Source organism: Lactuca saligna, chromosome 1, assembly GCF_052625555.1.
Source record: "Lactuca saligna cultivar CGN05327 chromosome 1, ASM5262555v1, whole genome shotgun sequence".
NCBI lineage: Eukaryota > Viridiplantae > Streptophyta > Magnoliopsida > Asterales > Asteraceae > Lactuca > Lactuca saligna.
In genome coordinates, this window is record NC_136417.1 from 60,852,393 (window position 1) to 60,875,840 (window position 23,448).

At 31.3% G+C, this 23,448-nt stretch overlaps 3 protein-coding genes and 1 long non-coding RNA gene across 6 annotated transcripts; 2 read left to right on the forward strand and 2 right to left on the reverse strand.

Moving 5' to 3' along the window:
• Positions 1-805: 805 nt before the first annotated feature.
• Positions 806-4,752, reverse strand: LOC145037412 (tubulin alpha-1 chain-like). 2 transcript variants are annotated; one of them, XM_078986071.1, is made up of 6 exons: positions 4,439-4,752; positions 3,678-3,892; positions 3,383-3,582; positions 2,617-3,125; positions 1,178-1,298; positions 806-1,092 (listed from the first exon to the last, which is right to left on the reverse strand). In XM_078986071.1, the coding sequence occupies exons 1-6, from the start codon at positions 4,549-4,551 to the stop codon at positions 970-972; spliced, it is 1,281 nt and encodes a 426-aa protein (XP_078842197.1). In that variant the 5' UTR covers positions 4,552-4,752; the 3' UTR covers positions 806-969. The 2 variants fall into 2 exon arrangements, with proteins under 2 accessions (XP_078842197.1, XP_078842194.1); XM_078986068.1 differs by having other exon boundaries at positions 806-1,298; positions 4,439-4,745.
• A 4,984-nt stretch (positions 4,753-9,736) lies between these two features.
• LOC145037429 (uncharacterized) lies at positions 9,737-12,111 on the forward strand. Of its 2 annotated transcripts, none has more exons than XR_013678855.1 (2): positions 9,737-10,027; positions 11,711-12,111. It is a non-coding gene; the product is annotated as an uncharacterized LOC145037429 (long non-coding RNA). The 2 variants fall into 2 exon arrangements; XR_013678850.1 differs by having other exon boundaries at positions 11,714-12,111.
• Positions 12,112-12,418: 307 nt separating this feature from the next.
• Positions 12,419-14,159, forward strand: LOC145037435 (uncharacterized). The gene is made up of 2 exons (XM_078986089.1): positions 12,419-12,673; positions 13,183-14,159. The coding sequence occupies exons 1-2, from the start codon at positions 12,545-12,547 to the stop codon at positions 14,056-14,058; spliced, it is 1,005 nt and encodes a 334-aa protein (XP_078842215.1). The 5' UTR covers positions 12,419-12,544; the 3' UTR covers positions 14,059-14,159.
• A 493-nt stretch (positions 14,160-14,652) lies between these two features.
• Positions 14,653-17,107, reverse strand: LOC144998668 (elongation factor P (EF-P) family protein). The gene is made up of 11 exons (XM_078958402.1): positions 16,779-17,107; positions 16,343-16,373; positions 16,225-16,238; positions 16,087-16,137; positions 15,924-15,993; positions 15,779-15,851; positions 15,626-15,693; positions 15,414-15,537; positions 15,154-15,193; positions 14,991-15,058; positions 14,653-14,859 (listed from the first exon to the last, which is right to left on the reverse strand). Exons 1-11 carry the CDS (start codon positions 17,016-17,018, stop codon positions 14,853-14,855), a joined length of 786 nt encoding a protein of 261 aa, XP_078814528.1. The 5' UTR covers positions 17,019-17,107; the 3' UTR covers positions 14,653-14,852.
• Positions 17,108-23,448: the final 6,341 nt, after the last annotated feature.

A 23,448-nucleotide genomic window follows, 5' to 3' on the forward strand; every position in this document is an offset into this window, starting at 1 on the left:
CATATGATATTTTAGACAATGTTATTTAATCACAAGCAAAAATATAGTTACACATTTGCCTACAGACAGTTACGAGAATGTCAATTCTAAAGTTTCAGCACATGGTTAGTGGATGGTCGTGAAGGTCTCACGGACCTACATGAACCATTCACGAGAGCTTCATCATTCACGTTGGTGTCAATCCTCTTTACACTATTGCAATTCCGTTCAAGGAAATTGTATTATATGCTTATCAAATTCATGTAACTAAACAAATAACTTAAAACACTAAAAACCACTTTGCAGAGTAATCGAGTAGCAGTTACAACTATTTTACCAAAAAATGAAAGTTTATTGATTACCTATTTGCATAGCGTTTTTTTTCAATCGATGATCCACGGACGCAAGCAATATGATGACCTTCACTTATTTTTTTGCAGCAAAAAATCCAACAGACAAAGACAACAATGAAAATGAACTTTTGAAAAGCAGAGACATGCAAGACTTTCGTCTTGCCTTCACGGTTTACAAGTTCTTTTTTGTAAACCTCATGGTTTGTCAAGTATCAAAAAATAATGGCTACCCCAAAATATATTCTCAAAATATATGGTCATATTTGTAAATAGTTCTTAAATATAATCGCATGGGTGATCACCCGTATCATTATATCAAATAAATAATTATTTACGATTTTAATTTGTAATAGATCATCAATGTTGGTGTGGAGAGGGGGCTACTTCATTACTTGCTTTATTTGAGTTAATTTAGTGATAATGTGAAATTTCTACCAAAAAAACTCAACATAAACACTTTCTTTCTTTCCTAATTCATTGCAAATCACTTGGTGTATTTCTCAAATTAGAAAGAATATAATATAAGCACACATACATAACATGGTTCATCACAAAAGAGTATTAACCCTAACATTAAAAAAATAATAATAATAATAATCCAAGAATCCATTATTCCACAAAACAAGAGTGTCACCATTTACCATTTTGAATAGTTAATACTCTTCATCCTCTCCTTCATCATCGACTCCTTCAGCACCAACTTCTTCATAATCTTTCTCAAGAGCTGCAAGATCTTCACGTGCTTCTGAAAACTCTCCTTCTTCCATCCCTTCACCAACATACCAATGAACAAACGCCCTCTTTGCATACATCAAGTCAAACTTATGGTCAATGCGTGAAAACACCTCAGCAACTGCTGTGTTGTTGCTGATCATGCAAACCGCTCGTTGGACCTTTGCTAGATCACCACCTGGCACAACTGATGGCGGCTGGTAATTAATACCACATTTGAAACCAGTTGGACACCTGTCAAAGTCAAACAAATATTAACAATATTAAATTCCAAATCACCTATAGCAAAATCAATGGAATGGATTGTTATGTATAAAGTAGAAACTAGATAAAAATTTATATTTGATATGTGAAGAAAAATGAAGTTTTGTGATATATATAAAGGTATATCGTTGTAAATTGCATATTTTATTTAAAGAATTATATAGCATCTAAAAAATTGTTTTTTTTACAAATTAAAATAATTAAATACCATGAAATTATAATTAAAAAAAATAGTTATTTTTGGAAACTTAAAGTAAAAATTGACGTGTTGAAATTTTTAAACAAAAACTTTATTTTTTTTCTTAAAAAAAGACCTTCAAATTTTCCATTTTTTCCAATTTGGTCCTCTTACCAGGTTTACTGGTAATCTTCCAGTTTTAGACAATTTTTTTTCCAGAGAAAACCTCAACCTTTTTTTCACGAAAAAAACCTTAACTTTTTTTTTTTTTCCAAAAAAATGTAAAATGTGAGGTTTTTTCAAAAAATAAATAAAAAAAGGTAAAAATGAAGGGTTTTTCAGGAAAAAAAGAAAAAAAAAAAAACAATTGTTTAAAACCAGAAGATTACAAGTAAACCTGCTAAATGTGCCAAATCGAAAAAAGTAAAAAAAATACAAGGTCTTTTTTAACAAAAAAAAAAAAAAGATTGAGGTTTAATCCGTAAAAAAAAAGGGTTAATCTTATAAAAACCTTATATTTTGTGTTTTTTCCACATTAAATCCCATCTTTATTTTTTTCCATGAAAAACACCTTAAATTTTTTAATTTTCCAAAACAAACCCTCAACTTTGTTTATTTCTCCGGAAAAAAAAAACCTCAACCTTCTAAATATTTCCAAATAAATCCTCAACTTTTTTAGTTTCTCCTGAAAAAAACCCTCACATTTTACAACTTTTTTTAGAGAAAAATGAACAAAAGGGCCAAATCAGAAAAAATGAAAAAAATGCAAAGTCTTTTTCAGGAAAAATATAAACTTGAGTTTTAAATTTAATCCGTAAAAAAACCATAAAATAAAAATAAAAATGAGTTTTTCAATAAAAAAAATGTTTAGGGTTTTTCCCGGAAAAAAATTTAGTAAACCTGGTAAAACGGCCAAATCGAAAAAAAAAAAAAAAAAAAAAAAAGGGTCTTTTTTAGAAAAATAAAATTAAAGTTGAGGTTTAATCCATAAAAAAAAACCCCAAAATACAAAAACAACAGTCAGTTTTAATTTCATAAATCAATAAACCAATCTACATATATTATCATCATATAACAACAATAGCAATAATAATAAAATTAATTTCTTACCAATCAACAAATTGCACAGTGCGTTTTGTTTTGATTGTTGCAACAGCAGCATTAACATCTTTCGGAACAACATCTCCCCGATACATCAAACAACACGCCATATACTTCCCATGTCTCGGATCACACTTCGCCATCATACTCGCAGGCTCAAACACCGCATTCGTAATCTCAGGCACCGAAAGCTGCTCATGATACGCTTTCTCAACCGAAATCACAGGGGCATAACTGGAAAGCATGAAATGAATCCGAGGGTATGGGACAAGGTTTGTTTGAAACTCAGTAATATCAACATTAATTGCTCCATCAAATCGAAGAGAAGTTGTTAAAGATGATATGATTTGAGAAATTAATCGGTTTAAATTCGTGTATGTTGGCCTCTCGATGTCTAGTGATCTCCTACATATGTCGTAGATTGCTTCGTTGTCTAATAAAACCGCAACATCTGTGTGTTCGAGTAGCGCGTGTGTTGAAAGGACGCTGTTGTAGGGTTCTACTACTGCTGTTGAGACCTGAAAGTTGATGATAACAACTTGTTGTTATAAATATTGTGTTTAACTAACTCAAAATAAAAAACATCACGTTGAAGATGCTTTGATAATAAAGCATTGTTGTTATAAATATTGTGTTTAACTAACTCAAAATAAAAAATATCACGTTGAAGATGCTTTGATAATAAAGCATTGTTGTTATAAATATTGTGTTTAACTAACTCAAAAAAAAAAAAAAAAAAAAACATCACGTTGAAGATGCTTTGATAATAAAGCACCTGAGGAGAAGGATAAATTGTGAACCCAAGCTTTGACTTTTTTCCATAGTCAACAGACAAACGTTCTAACAATAAAGACCCGAGTCCAGAACCAGTTCCACCACCAACAGCATTGAATGCTAAAAACCCTTGTAAACCAGTGCAGTTGTCTGCTAACTTTCTTACTCGATCAAGGCATAGATCAACAATCTCCTTTCCCACTGAGAAAAAAAGAGGTGTGTTTTTAACTTTTTATCGTTGTATTTGTATATGATTGGATGAATATAAGATAGAATTTGGATAAATCGTTAAGTACCTGTGTAATGGCCTCTTGCGAAGTTATTAGCAGCATCTTCTTTTCCAGAAATAAGTTGTTCAGGGTGGAAGAGTTGGCGATAAGTTCCTGTTCTAACTTCATCAATCACAGTTGGCTCAAGATCAACGAATATTGCTCTTGGAACATGCTTTCCTGCTCCAGTTTCACTAAAGAACGTGTTGAATGCATCATCTGCAACTCCAGGTGTTGTGTCACTGAAAAAAGAAAGAAATAGTTTGATTTGTTAGCTGCATTGTGCATTGTGAAGATCTATTCGGAATCGGAGTGAATCAAGAGATTAAACTATTGGAATTTTCATGGTCGTGTTTACTTTATTACAGTCAAAGAAAGTCAACCACGTAGATCCATCGAATTTTAGCTTATGAACTTGAGATCCGAGTTTGGATCACTTGAAACGCATTTAATCGAAGAAATTTTCCATTTCTAATGACATAAGAAGTAAGATCCCTAAATGTATGACCTAACGAACACTTTAGTACTTTACCATAAATTCAGATCGATCGAGAATCAGAAATTGAAATCATAGAACAAAAACAGAGTACGAATCATGAACATTAGCGAAGTAAGAAAGTAGAAAAGGTAAACAGAAAAAGAGATTCGATAGAAACATCAATATATGTGTTAAATGAAGCTACAAAAACAGCAGAATTCAACGAACACTGAAAGTAGATGTATTCAACCAAATACATTTACTGAAAATTAATGAAAGGGAATCGAAGAAGGAAAAAGGAAGAACAAACCTAGGCATCAAACCATCGGGCTGAATGCCATGTTCGAGGCAATAAAGCTCCCAACATGAATTTCCAACCTGAATTCCAGCTTGACCTATGTGTATACTTATGATCTCCCTCATATCTCTCTCGGAGTGTGTGTGAATCAGTTGGAAGAAAAGTTGAGGTTTTATGCTCTGATTTCGATCTAAGAAGACTGTAAAAAGAGGGAAATGTAGTCGATAAGATTCGACAGACAGCAAGCGTGGCTCCACCCACTCCCGCCAGCCTTTCACCCGTCCCCAGCCGGCTATGCAAATTTACCGTTTTGTCCCTCCGATTTCCAAAATAAATATTCTCTCTTGCCCTAAATTTCGAAAACTTATATTGGAATTTATATTACTTAACCTGGCCCACTTATCCATATGAAATTATGAATTTTGGTTGGCCCATCGATTTTTATATTGAATTATTGATATCATTTAAACTCATTTTATTATAAAAATCCTTAAAATAATAAAAGAAAAATATTTATATACTATATGATTGACATAACTACTAAACAATCTGTCATTTCAATTTAGTAAAATACAATGTCACCAAAATATACAATATCCATTCCGAAAATAACATGACTAATTTGATAAATGCAACTTTTGGTTTGGTATATGACTGAAATAACAAAACTGAACCACCGAACTACCGAACTAAACCAAATGATATTTGGTTTATTTGGTTCGGTTTATTTGGTTCGGTTTATTTGATTATTCTGTTAATTCAATTTGATTAATTGAATAATGATGCTTTATATGGTTTGGTATTTGTTAATTTTTATTATTTTGGTTAAGACAAATAAACTATTTGATTAATATATATTTTTCTAGTTTATATCTATAAATTAACATTTTATATTGAAATTGATAGATTAGCTATTGAATTTTTTTTTTCCATAACTCGTTATTTAATTATTAGCAATTATAAAAGTCTAATTGTTTATATATTCTATGAAAATGCAACAACTAATTGGTCAAATGTCAATTAACATTTTATTATTTTTTTCATCTTCATATGTAACTATATATATATATATATATATATATATATATATATATATATATATATATATATATATATATATATATATATATATATATATATATCTTCTCTACAACTTGTATGAGTGCATCGACAATTCAAAACAACACGCCATCAGAAATTGAATATAATATGTTATATATTAGTGTTTTTTTTTCCATTTAGTAAAAGTTTAGTAAGTCTTTTTTCTTATAGTTTAATATTTATTTTTACATGCAAATTTTTATTCGGTTTAATTGGTAAACCAAACCAAAAAAACCGTAACCGAATTAACTAAAACCGATTAAACCGAACATTATTTGGTTTTGTTATACTTAGTTTTACGATGTAAAAAACGATAAAACTGAACCGATTAAACTGAAACTCGAAAAAAGCAACTGAATAACACCCTTACTTATAGGGATGTTTGGGATTGTTTATTTAAAACGACTTATAATTTATAGTAAAAATGCTTATCACTTTATCCGGTATCAAAACGAAGTTTTAGAAAAAAAATGTTTAATTTTGCTTATCCGATATCAAAACATAATAAGTTAATAAGTTAATTTTTTAGTGTTTGATAAATGGTGCTTATATGTATAATTAGAAGATACTTATAAAAAAACTCTTTAAATAAGTCAATAATTAAGAAAGTAATTTACCAAAACTCATTATTTAAGTTAACAAGTGTTTATAAAATATTCATATTCACATATTTAAAACTTCTTATTATTATTGATGTCCATAATGAAACAATAAGCACTTCAAATAAACAATCCCAAATACCACCTTTAAAAAGTTAAAATATTCTTAATATAATAAGTTTTTAAAAACTCATACATACATACATACCTACATCACTGTATCACAATTAAAGAGTACATCGCAACCAAAGTTTACTAATATGTTGTAACGGTTGCAATATATGGATTCATATTAAATATTTGAGGAAGAAAATTGTTTAAAAAAAAATTACAACCTAGAAAAATAATATTTTGCTCGATTAACGGAGAGAATAACTATCTTAATTTAGGTTGTTTACAAAGGATGTTTAAATGTAATGCAAAAAATGATTATTGATGGTTTAGGGATATTGATAAAAATGACCATGTGATTATGGATAAGTAGAGTAAAAAACTCAAACTTTTTTATATGCACTAAAACAAATACTAAATCCCTGAAAAATTACATTTCGAACTAAGTCAATTTTGTTTCAAAATTTCATATAAGACTATGGAGATGTAACGTAATTATTTCTACAAGCTCACATTTTAATATGTTGAAATGTAACATAAATATTTCTAAAAGTTAACATTTTAATTAATATGATCCATATATTTCAGGCTTCATTTATCTGAACGTCACTCATCGTAGCCATAAATCCGGATTTTCTAACTATTGGCAAACTACATTTAGCATTTGTAGAGGGTGCTTTACTATTTCATATGAGTTAAGGTTTTAACCATTTATCTCAAGCACTTTAGATACATAATTATTTTGTTCAAAATGGAGTTCATTTAACTAGTTTTTTTAGTAATGTGATGTAGCATATAACTCAGATTATACAAAGTATGGTGTGAAATTGACTTTTGATACCAATTTGTATAGGTTGGTTAACTTGGTAGCTTCCAAGTTAAGATTTGTCTTTTGTTTGTCTTTACAAAGTCCTAGAACAAGCATTGTTTATGTAGAAATTTGATGACGTTGATGTCAGGTATTTTGTAAGTGTTGCTAGCTTGCCTCTAAATATGGTGATGTTGTTTGTTGTTAATCATTTTTCCAGTAATATTGTTAATGATATGATTAACCCAATGGCTACATATTGATATTTTATTTTAACCGTAAATCATTTGGCTATGAATAATCAGTTGAAGGAAACCGGTCCGATACAAAATGGTATGGTGCTCGAAACAATCAAATATGTGAGTTATTCTTTATTATGGTGACTATGTACGTATAGTAAAAAACATGAGAAAAAAAAAAAGAAGTTGAAATTATGTATTTTTGTACAGAAAAGGTACACATATTGCCATGGGCGGCTCAAACATTTTAGGGGCTCTAAGCAGGCCAAAAATTTGGAGTCCTTTGGTCTTTACTATACTCGGAAATCAAAAACAGATGAGATGAATATGTCACAGAAAATAGAATCAGTAGAAGAATGCAATGTCATTTCAGTTTCATGAATGCAGCGATCGTTGATTTATTCTTCCGCTTCATTTATTTTGTGGTTATCGGATTGGATTTTTTAATGGACTAAACTTTTAGATTTTGAAAAATATGAGGCCTCATAGAATTGGGGGCCCTAAACCCTAGCCTAAAAAATCTCTACATAGAGCCGGCCCTGCATATTGCTTACAATGAACATCTCTATAAGAGTGATGAATCAAGAAATGATCATAAGATTTTGTTGATGTATTCATGATTTAAACCTACATCCACGAGCCTTTGGAAATATATTAGGCTGGTAAGTACAAGTCATCCCATCCATACTAAATTTTTGTTACATCTCATATTATCATATCCTAAGTCACATTACTTTTTGAGGAAATATCTTCCACACCACTTTATAGGTAAAAAAAATTATTTTTTGTTTTTTTAAAGAAATATGATAAGTCACATAAAAAAAAAAGAATTGTTTTTTTTTATTTTTTATTTTTTATTTTTTATTTATTATTATTATTATTTTTTTTGTTGTTGAGAGGCAACGAGCAACAATGTTGTGGAGGGCCAGATCAGCCTCTCAACGATGTTAATGTACCTATACTGAACTCTCTTAAGGTATGTTAGATTTCAGTAAGAATAAATTTAATAGTGATCTTTAAGATAAGGATGATTTTCGGATTTATTATTCTAATAATGGTTAACTTATAACTTTTTTTTTCTGGGGAATGTCTCCTACGATACCATTTCTTGAAACTATTTATAAATCTATCACATCTGCCTTCCCAATCTTATATTACAAATCATAAAGTATTCAAAACAAAAATAAATATAAGAAGATGACATTAGGAACGAAATGTGTTGAAACGAAATTTCATATTAGAGCCATAGAATCTTCAAGCGAACAAGAAAATTACATTTACACAATTGCACTTGCTATTTTATAATTTTTTTTGTGAATTTCAGAGTGTTATAATTCGTATTATCACCAATACAAAAAACTATTTTTAGACTATCAACTATGTTTGACATACTAGCTGAAAAGCTAGTTTGTAGCTGATAAACTAGTTGTTACCTTATATGCTAGCTGACAAAAAATAAAGTTTGATAAAAACTAGCTCATAAGCTAACTGAAAGATATAAGATGGCATAAGCGAACATTTACAATAATATGTTTTTATTATTATTTTTTTTTATAATAGTGTATATTCGAAAAATCTTGAACAAACTCCTGAAAAACTACTCAAATTAGCTTTTCAAAAAGTTAGATTATATAAGCTAGTTTATTAGCTACTTTTTAACTTGTCATGACAATTTTAAAAAAAAAAAAAAAAAAAAAAAAAAAAAAAAAAAAACCCAACTAGTTGTGGCAGGCCAACAATACCTTGGAAAGAAAAAAAAATCCCAATGTGATCCACAATTTCATAGCGCCTGATGGAAATATAGTAATTTTGTTTTTTTAATGCGGTTATTATGTTACAAAGCATATAAAGATATGATTATTTTTGTCAATATATAGTTATTCAAAGTAATTTTGTTTTTTAATGCGGTTATTATGTTAAAAAACATATAAAGATATAACTATTTTTGTTAATATATAGTTATTCAAAGTAATTTTGTTTTTTAATACGGTTATTATTATGTTAAAAAACATATAAAGATATAACTATTTTTGTCAATTTTCTTTTGTTATCTATTGTATTTAAGTTTTGTTGCAAGTTAATCCCAAGTAAGATGGAGAGTAAATATTCAAAATTGAGTGATCATGGACACTATATATTCAACTTTGTTGTAGCAAACCATTAAATTTGCGAAGAAAAAAAATCAATTTTTATTGATTTTTAGTATTATTTTTATATGTAAATATAATACTGACCTTCCTAAAAAAGCAATCATTGTTCATCCAAAATCATCTATGTATACTTAAAAAGAGGGTTATGTTTTGAGGATCTTCTCATGTTCGTGTATTAAATCGAGCTCAAAACATACAAAGAAGCAAATCTAAGTTATAAGGATTCGACTCAAGTTTTGTCATGCTTTTTTAAGCCCTATGTGAGTATGTTTGTGCTACTATTTTTTTTAGTTGAACTCAAATGAAAATGTGAACCGAATAAAGGTAAAAATGGGAAATATGAAAACCCAAATGAACCGGTGATTTTAGACTTTACTTTTAAGAATCCATAACCATATAAATAATTGCTTTTCTTCGCTCAAACCCTCCCTCTTTCTTTCTCTCCGTTTTCAGTCTTAACATAATTGTCTCAAATGGGAGAGGTAAAACCAAAGCCTGTCGTTGGCATATGGCCTACCGTTAATCCCCCCGTCAACGGCGGAGCATCTGCTACGCTTGCTACATGTGTCTTCCACTTCGGCGATACGATCAAGGTATCCCTGTACTTTATATCCACTCCAAATTATTGGTTAATTATGATGTGTATTAGAATCAAGTTATCAATATGAAATCAATCACAAAAAGCAATAAGAACAAGTTGAGTAAATAAGATCTGATTGGCTTGGTAACGTCTGTAAGGAGTACACGAGTTCAAGAGAGTTTTACAGAATGAATAGTGCAAAAGGATACTCTTTATTAATATACCTACCCTAAGCATTAAGTTCGAATTCAACATGCCTTGTAAATACATACATTTCGAAATCAACCCGATTTCGCAACCTAACAAACTAAAACCTATTTCGACTTCTCACTATTTTCATTTTGAACCCTACATATTCTGATTTGTAATCGTTAAAACCGTCTATTTAGCTATTTACCAACACTTGTTTTAGGGTTCTAGGTGTACTTGTAGTTTTGTTCTTTATTTTGTGCGATTTTTTACATAACTTTGTGGGATTCTAACTCTCATGTTAGATTTCACTTTACTGATATGTGGGTTTGGGTTTGTTCAAAATTAAGTGTTCTAAACTGAGTTTTGAAAATATATGCTTAAACTGGTTTTGCATATTAGTCTGTTTCAATTTTGGTTGATTTGGTATATGGAAGTTATTGGTGATTTATGCTCAGAAATATACTTTTGATCTGTATTCTTGAAACAAAATAAAACAATGAAGAAAAGGGAAAGAAATGTCATCAAACCAATCAGACAACCAAACAAAGATTAGGTTGGGTTTGGTTTGGTTTGGTCAAATATCACTCATGAATCATACTCCATGCATGTATCATTTCTTGATTGGTTGGTGTGTAATTTTTTTTAATAGAAATTATCTTATAATTTATAAAGTATTTTGTATAAGAAAACACAGTACGCCATTTTTTTTCATTTGATAAAGCATAATATTGATACATTTTCATATACAAACCCAACTGTATCCTTCTACTCTTTGTAATTCATAGTTTGGATCCAACATATCCCATAAAAAGTTATGAAATTTGAAACTTTTAAGATTATCCAAAATCTCAATACTACGAACACTCAAGTTTTTTTTAGATGTTGATCAAGTTCCTATCACTGGAAATGTTCGAGCTTCGGATAATATTGAAAAGTGTGCAAGAGCCGATAAATGGGATTTTGTAGAAGACACGATTTTAATGTTATGGTGTATTGCTAGTGAAGATCAACATTATAGAAAAAAACAAAAAACAAAGGAAAATGTGATTGTGGTCCCGCATTAAGGAATTATATGATGAAACTCAAACAAAATAGCTAGAAAAACTACAATCGATGAATGAAAATCAAATAAGAGGTTGTTGGAAACGAATTAACGAAAATGCTATTAAGTATATCGATGCTTATAGGAAAGCATATAAAATGAAAACGAGTGAAATGAGTCTGAAAAATATTGGAAACGAAGCTCATAAAATTTATGTTGCATGGGGGGGGGGCATGTATGATGACCTTATTGTATTTAATGAAATTATGTGTAAACATCCATAGTGAGAATTACATAAAAATCGTGACATAACGCGTTCTTGTTATGAATATGAAGTGGGTAATGATGAAAGTTGTGACAATACCACACAAAGAACAAGGGCTAGTGAAGAATAAGAGGAGTATTGTGTCCATTTCAATCCATAAATGTCAAATAATGATGGTTCAACAATTGATTTTGTAGCAGGAGTTTGTGCAATGAGGATTATTAGAGAAAGTGAAATTGAAGTCATGAGAAAAAGACCGACGTGGAGCAAAGAAAGGTAGAAAGAAAGGTCAAAAAAGAAAGAAAGAGTAAGAAGGTGTCTCACATATACTATTAGCAAAAGAACATTTGTCTGCCAAAAGAAGAAAGAAAGAGTAAGAAGGTGTGTCACATACATTTGAATACACTATTAACAAAAGAACATTTGTCGGCAGGCGATAAAGACATGAAATGTGGTGATGTTGTATGGAAAGTGATTGTAGTTTGTTTTATATTTTGTGATTAGTTTGTATTTTATTATGTGATTTGCATCTTTTGTATCTGTAATTTTGTATTCTACAAAACAAAATAATGATATAATTCCTTATGCTTTCATTTCATGACTCAACAAACCCAAAAATCAAAATTATATTGATCTGCATATAGTTTTTCGTTTACCAAAGGCTTCTAGTCTAACGGTATCTGGTGTTGCCTTCCCTTTTTTAGGTCGAGGACCTCCTGCAGTGGACATAGATGAAATAATTTTGGAATAAGTTTAGTACACCTGCTGTTTCAAAAAAAAGAAAGTTTTTTAATTAAACCAAAATTAATATAGTCGTTTTTTCGTTTATTATTTTTGACATCAAATAATTAACAATTCCATCATGACCCAAGGGGTAAAAATGGAATAAGAATAACCCAAATGAACAAGTGAGCCAAGAGGGATTCATCGTATAATTATTTGGGTTTTCTCTCCGACTCAAACCCTCCCTCTCCCATTCGCCCTTCTTCTTTCCCTCCTTTTTTTTTCAATCTTATCATAATTGTCTCAAAATGGGAGATGTAAAAGCAGAGCCCATCGCCGCCGCCGCCGTTGTATGGCCTACCGTTAATCCCTCCGTCAATGGCGGAGCATCCGGTACACCTACTACTTGTCTCTTTCAATCCGGCGATACGATCAAGGTATATGTTTATATTCACACCAAATTACTGGTTTATTTTGCTTTGTAATCGTTAAAAAGCCGTTGTTTAGGTAATTAGTGCTTTATACTTGTTTTAGGGTTCTAGATCTCCTTATAGCTCGTTCTTTATTCAGAGCTTTCTTCTCATTAAATTCAGTTTTTTTTTTTTTTTTTTTTTTTTTTTTTTTTTTTTTAATCTCTTTTTGTGACAATTTTGTGGGTTATAGTTCTCATCTTAGATCGGATTTGCTATTATATCGCATAACTTTTTTTTGGTCCATCTTGATTTTTGTTTGATTTGGTATTTGAAAGTTATTGTTGGTGCTTCGTTGCTTAAAATTTTGACTTTTGAAGGCTATGTTTAATATTAATGTTAACATATCTTCATGTACAACTACAAGTCTACAAAACTTTATTTCTATTATCTGCAATTTCTATATTTCTAATTGGACTTATGAATTGTGCTCACTCTTATTAATTTCCAAATCATCAATACTTTGAAAACTTCAGTTTTCTTTGGATGTTCACCAAGTTCCTATAATCGAAAATCACGAAGCATTGCAAAATACTTTTGAAAAAAATGCAAGAGGCGATAAATGGGATTTTGAAGAAGACATGGCTTTAATGTCAGCATGGTGTGTCGCCAATGAACTTCAATTTCATGGAAAAAACCAAAAGAAAACATCATTGTGGGCGCAAGTTAAAAAATTATACAATGAAGCTCAATCAGAAAACCCAAAAAAACTCGGCTTAAGAAACGATAATCAAATGAGAGGTCGTTGGAAACGACTTAATGAAAATGCTATCAAGTGGATCGAATCCTTTAGGAAAGCATATAAACAAAAAACAAGTGAAATGAGTCTGAAAGATATTGAGAATGAAGCTCATAAAATTTATGCTACATGTGGGAGCACTTACAATGATATTATTGTATTTAATGAAGTTATGTGTAAATATCCAAAGTGGGAATTACTAAATGAGAGTGACACGAATTCCCATGAAGATGATGAAAGTGGTGATAGCACAAAAAGAATAAGGACTAATGAAGAAGGGGACTATTGTTTCCTATCCAACACAGAAACGCCAAATAGTGGTGGTTCAACAATTAATCGTGAGTATAAAAAGAAAGAAAAATGTTCTTTGTGTCATAATGAATGTGTTATGGATCTTCGTGCAATAAGGATTACTAGAGAAAGTGAAGTTGAAGTCATGAGAAAAAAACTAGATTTGGAGCAAAGAAAGGAAGAAAGAAAGGTCAAAAAGGAAGAAAGGAAGAGTAAAAAGGTGTATCACATGCATTTGAATACACTATTAGCAAAAGAACACTTGTCGCCAGAAGATGAAGACGTGAAACGTCATCTATTGGCGATGTTGTATGGAAAGTGATTGTAGTTTGTTTTATATGTTTAGTTTGTGTTTTATTATGTGATTTGCATCTCATGTATAATTTTGTATGATGGAAAACAAAATAATTATATAATTCCCAATGTCTTCATTTCTCTAAAATAACTCAACAACAAAATATCGATGCATTGTGGTATTAAATAACAAAGTACGACCAAAAGGTCCAAAACCCTTTGCATACTTATTTTCCCTCTTTCTATCCATCCATAAGTAAATTTCACTACAAATATATTTTCAACCTTTTTGCTTGACCAATGTAGCTACAAACAACATATTCAAACTCCATTAAGAAACAATAAAAGTAACATACATGGTGGAAAGTTCTTTGCATTTATAAATCATGAGGAAAAGACTTGAATTGGAGCAAATAAAGCAAGAAAGAAAAGTTCAAAAAGAAGAATGGAAGGTTAAGAAGGTTTATCTCATGCTTTTGAATACACTTGTTGCAAAAGAGCACTTGTCATCAGAAGAGGAAGACATGAAACACAATTTATTGTCTACGTCGTATGGAAAGCGACTAAAGTTTGTTTTATATTTTATTTTTAGTTTGTTTGTTATTATGTGATTTGCATCTCATGAAAACAAAATAGTGATATAGTTCCCTATGTTTTCATTTCAATGAAATAACTCAAAACAACAAATAACAAAAGAAAAATGTCTATTAAATATCTATGCATTGTGGTAACAAATATCAACTCTACCACAAAAACACTTGCATGCTTATTAAACAAATTTCACTACAAAAATACTTCCAACTTTTTTCTCAATGCCAATGCTCAAGCCCTATTGAAAAACAAAGAAAATATATTATAAATGGTGTCAAATTCCTTATAGTAAAAATTATTAACAAAGAAACATATGATATAATCTCCATGATTTAAATTATAAAAAAAAAAAAAAAAAAAAAAAAACACCTGCTTATATATGAGTTGTCTGTGGTGTCAACAAGTATCTTGTCCCCTGTTATAACATGAGGTGGCACCTACAACAACAATCCACAATATCAAAAATCAAATAAATTATTTATCAAAAAAAACATATAACACATTTTTGATTTGTATAAAATAATAAACTTACTTGTACACTGAGGCCATTGTCCAGTAACACCTTTTTAGTACTGTCACAAAAAATGGAAAACATAGTCAACGAACTGGACACTGACACTGACACTGACACTGACATTGACACTGACAAAAAGATAGAGCAAGGTGGGACAACGACTTGCTCCGGAAAAAGATAGAGCATGGTGGGACGATTTGCTCTTAATGTTTCGTCAGTGCAAAGAGACGTAAATGCTCTTTTCATTTTCATTATCGAATATAGCAAAAAAAACATACTGAGGGGTAGCTCCCATGCCCTTCATAGGAACTTGTGCTTCCACCACAGTACATGTCACTCGTTTAGGTACGGATGCTGACATAGGCCTATCATTAAAAAGTTCCACAGAAACTGTGATATCATCTGTTATCAAGACAATTTAAAAAAAAAAAAATCAGTAAAACAGATTGTTAAAATAATGAAAACAAGATATTGGTTTATGAATCGTGACCTTTTAAATATGGAAGAGAGTCGCCAAATAGATGTTTGGGCACATCTAATTGGACAAAAGTTTTAGGCCTGATAAAAAAATAAGCATATGAGAATTGAGAAACATGGTAAAATAATTTGAGTTTAAAAAAAAAATGGAAAAAGAAAAACTTACTCCATTAACACAATGCTGTCAGTTTCTTCATCTGTGTATAGGTATGTGAAAGATTTGGCTTCAACAAATATTTCTGAACAACAATTAACAGATATGAGAAGTGAGAACACTATTAAATGTTTTTTATTGTGTTAAAAATGCTTACTTTCAACTGTTTCATCTGTACGAAATCTTTCATTGACTTTGTTTCCACTATCAACATCACGAAGCTCAACCTGATCAAACAAGCATACAAACAAAATATTATAAAAAAGAATCACAAATGAAGGTAACAAGATATGGAAACTTGTGGAGGTTTTTATAAAAACCTGTATGATAGCACCTCCTCTTCCTTGAGTAGAATGTTGAGCTTTCACAACCTAGATAAGTATAAGCTCTTAATACATACAGACATAAAGAGTTGCTTTAAATGTGGATAAGTTGAAAGAGATTAGAAAGAAGATTACTTGGTAAACTTTTCCTGGAGTAGATGAAAGCCCACGAACAAGGTAGAAGGAGTTGAATGAGTTTATATGTGAATCTTTGTCAATGAGTGTAGAAGTAGAAAGATAATGGAAGACAAACCTTTCCTTTCAATGACATTTCCTGGTCTCACCTGCAGGGATGATTAGCTCTGTATTATGAATTGATTGGGTGTCTGGGTAATTTTTAAGCCCTAAGTATGTTGATTCTCCATATGATATAATCAGTTATAAATTTGATTTGAAGAATGTAATAGCTTCAAACACTAAATCAGTGGATTTTCTAGAAGACTCGCATTTTATTAGGGTTAGAGAAAGGACTTGGAGTTATTAGGATTTTCGCGAGTTGATGTGAGATTAACGTATATACCAGATGAATTTTGCGAGTTTAATTTTATATACATGTTAACTTGATTATCAGGAAGTAAGAATCATTCGAACAGAGAGTGATTTCAATCAGGCAAATCAAGTCATGTTCATGAAGCTCAATCATAAAGGTTTCTAATTTGTTAAGATGCAACACAAAGGGAAGAACTCACATCGGAGCCGCGAGCTTTGGCGAATCGGATCTGATTGACGGACCATGGGAAGGCAAGAAGTTGGCGAGACGGAGAACAGCGGTCGGCGGAGTAAGGGGACGACTGAGAATGAGTTACAGTGGTGTTGTTGAGGTGTGTCGAGATCATGATAGAGTAGCCACGAATTGAAGAAAACGAGTGAGAATAACGTCTTCCAGAAAAAAGTATAGCTTTAGCTGCCGCTGCGGCGATGGCTCTCATTGTTGGGGACGGTGTGAGGTTCCGGACTTCCGGTGGTTGTTTCTTTCGGCGGTGCGTTTTACCAGAGCCGCAATCGGCGAGTCTAGTTGTTCTTTTACTTAAATTTTATTAATATAAATTGATTATATCGAATGTTAATAAAATTAAAAGGAAAATATCATAAATCTTATAAATTCAACTAAATTAAAAGTAAAAATAATAAAACTAAACTAAAACATTATAAAAAAATTTGACAGGATTCGTGAACACCTAGGTTGTGTTTGACGCGTCACAGCTAGTTGATAAAATCTAGCTTATTTTTTAAGTTTTTTTTATGCTGTCGTATTTGGTATATCAAAAAGTAGCTTATAAGCTAGTTTTTTGAAAAACTACTTAAACTAGTTTTTTATGAGTTTTTTTTTCAAATTTTCAAACACGCCCCTTAATTAATTATAGAAAGATATATTTTTACACGTTCTTTTATGTAATTTTATATAGGGAAAATGACTTGTAAGGTTAACGAAGTATTAGAAATATACAAAAAATACCATTGAATTTTTTTTGTACACATATCACCAATCAACTATAGTTTTTGTACACATATGACCATTAAACTTCACATTTGTTCAAAAAATACCATTAAATTACCGGTAATAATAGGTCACCAGCCACGTAACAAGCCACGTGGCATGCCATGTGGCTGCTGACATGGATTTTATTATATATTGTGTACACATTATACCATTAAACTATTTTTTTGTACACATTATACCATTGAACTTTTTTGTGTGTATATTTTACCATTAAACTTTTTGTACACATTTTACCATTAATCTTATATAATTTATTCAAAAAATATCATTTCAAAAAATACATATTTTTACATAAAATGAGTTTGCCATCACCTATTGTGGGAAAGGATTTGTTTTTTTACAATGATACTAAGAACTTTCTTTTACAACTACATTGTGAATTTATGTTGGTCATATATCAATTGAAACCCACAAGGTTTGAACTTGAGATTTTTATCTGGAGCGGCGAAGAAATACTCAATTGTTCATTATTTTAGCTAATGTCTAGTAAACATATTCTTATAAGTCATTTTCTTAGGAAACTACGTTTGAGGCACACTTATAAACTCATGAAATATTTTGTACATGTTACCTTATTATAATCCCTCTCTTCTTGATTATGGTTGATAATTAAAAAAATGCATTGAAATTATGTCGTTGTTTACCGATAGGAAAATGACTTATAATGATAAGTTTACTAAAATTTAGAAAATCAATAAAATCCACATCAGGTGATGGGAAACCTACTTTTATGTAATGATATGTATTTTTTGAAATAATATTTTTTCAATAAGATATATAACATTAATGGTAAAATGTGTATAAAAAAAAGTTTAACGGTAAAAGGTGTACAAAAAAAAGTTTAATGGTATAATGTGTACAAAAAATAGGTTAATGGTATAATGTGTACATAATAAACAGTAAAATCCACGTCAGCAGCCACATGGCATGCCACGTGGCATGCTACATGGCTAATGATCTATTATTATCGGTAATATAATGGTATTTTTTGAACAAAGGTGAAGTTTAATAGTCATATGTGTATAAAAGCTATAGTTGATTGGTAATATGTGTACAAAAAAAAAGTTCAATGATATTTTTTGTACAAGTCTAATACTTTGTTACCCTTATAAGTCATTTTCCCTTTTATATATTTCTGCTAGCTTTTCAGTTAGTTTACCAAACGTTATTTTTTATCACCTAATTTTTCGGCTATCAGCTAACTTTTTATTTAACAGCTAGCTTTTTAGTTATCAGTTAACTTTTCAGCTAGTCTACCAAACATAGCCTTAGAAGATTGTATTCAAGATGTTATTTATTTATTTATTTTTCACATTTGATGAGTATTAATAATACATAACATCTTATTCACACATCATCAAAATAGTAATTCAATAGGTAAAGGAAATTATTAAAGAGGTGAAAATTGTTCATCCACATGCATTGTCTAACTCAATAATTTAATATAAATTTTATAACACTCCTCCTTGGATGAAAATTTTTCTAATCTGGGTTCAACCTTGAAGTACTGTTTCATTAAAAAACTTTGCTAAAAAAACCCAGTGGAGAAAAAAAAACTTTAACGAAGGGAAAAAGAGTGCAGTATATACTTGACTCCCCCTCATTTAGACATCATTTTATGTACATGTCACATTCCGATGCCATGTACATGATTTTTGAAGATTGCAGTATGAAGTGCTTTCGTGAAGAGGCATGCTACATTGTTGCTGGATTGAACATATTCTATCTCAACCTTTTGATCTTTTATAAGCTCTTGAATGTACTCAAAAAACTTTAAGGGTATATGTTTTGTTTTGTCACTCTTGATATATCCATATTTCATTTGAGTGACATATGTCGAGTTATCTTCATAAATTAAAGTTGGAACTTTTTCTTTATCTAGTACACATGAAGAAAAAAAAATGAATTGTCTCATCGATCTTAACCATGTGCATTCTCTACTAGCTTCATTTAGTGAAATTACTTTAGCATGATTTGAGGATGTTACGACAAGTGTTTGCTTTTGGGAGCATGGAAATTGTAGTGCCTCCATTCATGAATATGTATCCAGTTTGCGACCTAGCTTTATGAGGAATAAAATAAATAGCCTGCATATGCATAACTAATCAAACATTGTTTTGAATCATTAGAATAAAATAACCCTAAATCAGTAGTTCCTCAAATGTATCGCAAAATATGTTTAATCCCATTCCAATGTTTTTTTTTTTGTTGGGGATGAACTGAACCTTGCTAGCAAGTTTACAGTGAAAGAAATATTGGGTTTAGTACAATTGGTAAGATACATAATGTTAACGTTACCATGAACGGTCCCGTTAAATATAATGGACATCATAAACGAAACGTTATCTCGTCAAGATTTTGGACAATGCCCAGTCTTAGCCAAGGCAGTCTAGCACCGGGGTGACAGTTCGTTTCCCCCCACCAGGGAAAAATATCCCTTGCGATCTTCTCATTCACTCACAACCAACCAGGACGTGACAAAAACCTTAGGCGACGCCCAGATTTGACATCATCAGGCAATTAGTTAACGTGGGCGTGATCCTCCCAGTCAGAGGAGGCCACGTCTCACGCTCATCGGACGAGGTCCCCACGATCCTTTAGAAGCAGGTATAAAAGGATCTCTTCCGCCTCAAGGAAGGGATCCATATTCTCTCACACAAATATTACCTTAAAATTACCTCTCTCAGAAAACTAACTTGATCGTTGGAGTGACGTCCCGGGAGAACACCAGGATGTCCTTTAACGATTCTTCTTTGTATTCTGTTCTCGTGAAAACTCTCAAGGAAGATCCATCATCCGACATCCAAACCCCTGTTGAACATGTCACAACATTTGGCGCCATCCGAACGTATCCTCAGAGTGATACAACCAATAAACTACGTTGGTTCTCTGCAAAAAGGGGATCTACACACAACAACATCGGGGACGGCAGTAGAAGATCTATTCAAAATACCGACGACGTTAAACAACGACCATCATTGCGAGTGTAGAACACAGGCCACAATACAGGTGCTAATGGCACAGACGCCGCCGATTACAGCAAAAATAACAGAGCTAGTACTCCAGAGCAATTTTCGACAACTGTCGTCGGATGTTCCGCTGCCTCAGATGGCGATATCGCATCTCAATCTGTTGCAGACAAATCCATATGATGTTAAACAGGTACTCACCATTTCTAACTCTCATACGAGGAGTACACCTCACTACGCAGAAGACGAGATTGAAGCACTCTCAAGAAATGTAACGACCTAATTTTCATGACCAAAAATTTCATTTTTGATTAAGTGATTTGCACAACATTTGTATCAAATTATCAACCGATCATATCATTTAATAAAAGCATGTCTCGTATCTGAAAACCGAATCGTAACAACATAATAATGTCAGAGTACAAATCCCAGAATAACTCATAATGCGGAAAACAAAGAGTGTGTGTATGATGTGCCGCTACCGCGCCAGCCCCTTCCCCTTCGCTGAAGAGGTACCTGAAACCAAAATTGTAAATTGTAAGCACGAAGCTTAGTGAGTTCCCCCATCGTACCACATACCATACAATCACTTAGCATACATACTGCCGGACAATTCTGGGGTGCCCGACCTACTCGGTACGACCATTCTGGGGGGCTGACCTACCCATGCGGCCATTCTGGGCTGCCCTTCCTACCCATGCGACCATTCTGGGGTGCCGTCCTACCCATGTCAAGCCATTCTGGGGTGGTGACCTACCCGTCGGTCCTAACAACCGACCCTCGGGGACTATTCCACCCCTTACTGCTACTATCACATATATCATAACATAAACATACTATCAGACATATCTGGGTGTCCGAACTACCCTTCGGTCCTAACAACCGAACTTGGGAACTATTCCCCTCCTACTACCGCTATCACATATAACATATCATGCCAGCATATAAACATATCAACGCTTATTATCAAACATATCAGGGATATCTGACCTACCCTTCGGTCAATAAAGGTTGGATGCAAGGCTATGATATGTCCTATAAAAACAGAGTGACACCACTAGGACTAAAATGGACTTCATCAAATAAACATTGGGTCCATATGGATGATGTTGGTATAACAAATCGACCCTTGTGATATATTTTTTTTGTTTTTTGTAGGGTGAAACCATAGTGGGATTAAGGATTGTCAGATAATGCACATATAATGTTTTGTAGATAAGGATCACTATCAAACAAATGGAGGAGATCGCGTACTATCTAACCATTATGGAAATGACGTAAGGGAACAAAATTCTTTGTCGAAAATACGGGAGCACACGTTTTTATAAAGGGCTACATTGTTAAAAGAATTGTGAAAAAAGTTGTAAAAAATATATAAACCTATAAAAATAGTATAAAATATATAATTTTGAAAAAAACTGATTTTTCGAAATCATGTAAAAACAGTGATTAATTTTATTAAAGTCCATACATTTTGGGACTTTTCATGTTTAAATATGAACCTTTTTATTTTAAGAAAAAAAACCTATATTTTTCTAGTTCTTTCGTTTGATCATCTTAGCAGGTGAGCCGGTAATCTTTTGGTAATAAACTATTAGTTTTCGGAAAAAAGACAAACTTTTTCATTTTTAAATATCATAACTCCTATGTTTTTATTGTTGTCACTGTTATGGCGTTCTTAATGGAGGAAGATGTGGTTCGATTATATTTACGCTTAGTAATATAGAGAATGAAGGTTTTGTGTATGCTACATTGATGAAATTATATCATAGATGGTTCTACCTTTAGTAATTTAAGGATTGAAAGTTTAATGTTAGCTAATTTGGATGAAATCGTAGGCAAATGGTTTTGCATTTGCTAATATAGAGACCGAAGGTTTTGGAGACTAGAGGTTCTGCGTCTGCTAATTTAAAAACCAAAATGCTCTAGATTTGCTAACTTAAGGTTCTGCATTTGTTAACTGTCTGTGTTTGCAACATACACTTTTGTTTTTGCTAACAAAGATTTTGTGAAATTAACAATGCAATGCCTAAGGTAGTTGTTGAGCATGATATTACTAATATATGACTATTGATGAAAAAAATGTCTCAAAAGTATCTAATGTGATTATTATGGATTCAACATGTTTTTTTTATAGATGACCAATCGTTGAACAAAACCGTAGTGCATTGCGAGTACGGTCTAAACTAACCAACTTGTGGAAACCTACAACAAAATCAATACAAAATCAAGTTCCAAGGCAGACCACATCTACCCCAAATCGAAGTAGAAAAGAACAAATTTATCAAAAAGAGCAAACAATGATAAGAACTAGCGAATTACAGTCAAAATGGAAAAGTCAATCCAAATGCAAAATTTTATCAAAGTTTCTTCGAAAAAAAAATATTATTGGGAAGTTAATGTTAAATATGCTTAAAGATCCAATATAAAAAAGAGCAAAAAATATCGGTACTTTTTTAAATAATTAAAATTATCTTTAATTGACAAAAAATCAAAAAATATAAGACTTTTTTATATGATTAACTCTAAGAATAAAGTTGGAAAAACTAAAAAGTAATTACAAAAGTTTTTAACTAAATTCATAACAAAATTAGAGTTAAGCCAATACTATAAATAAAATTTGGATAACCTATAAATATGCTATATATAACGTCACTAGGACCCATTGATGACAGCTTGTGATAGTAGGTGACATCCTAAGATAATAAAATATAAATTGGTTTTCTAGAGACAATTAGTAAAATATTTCCTTTACCAAGGTAAAAACAAGCAACGTATTAAATGGTTAATATAGTAAAAAGGTAAAAAAAAATAATAATAATAATAAATAAAGTTGATGTATTCGTCAGTAAGGAAAAACTAAAACCTCTATATAATGATAATGGTTTC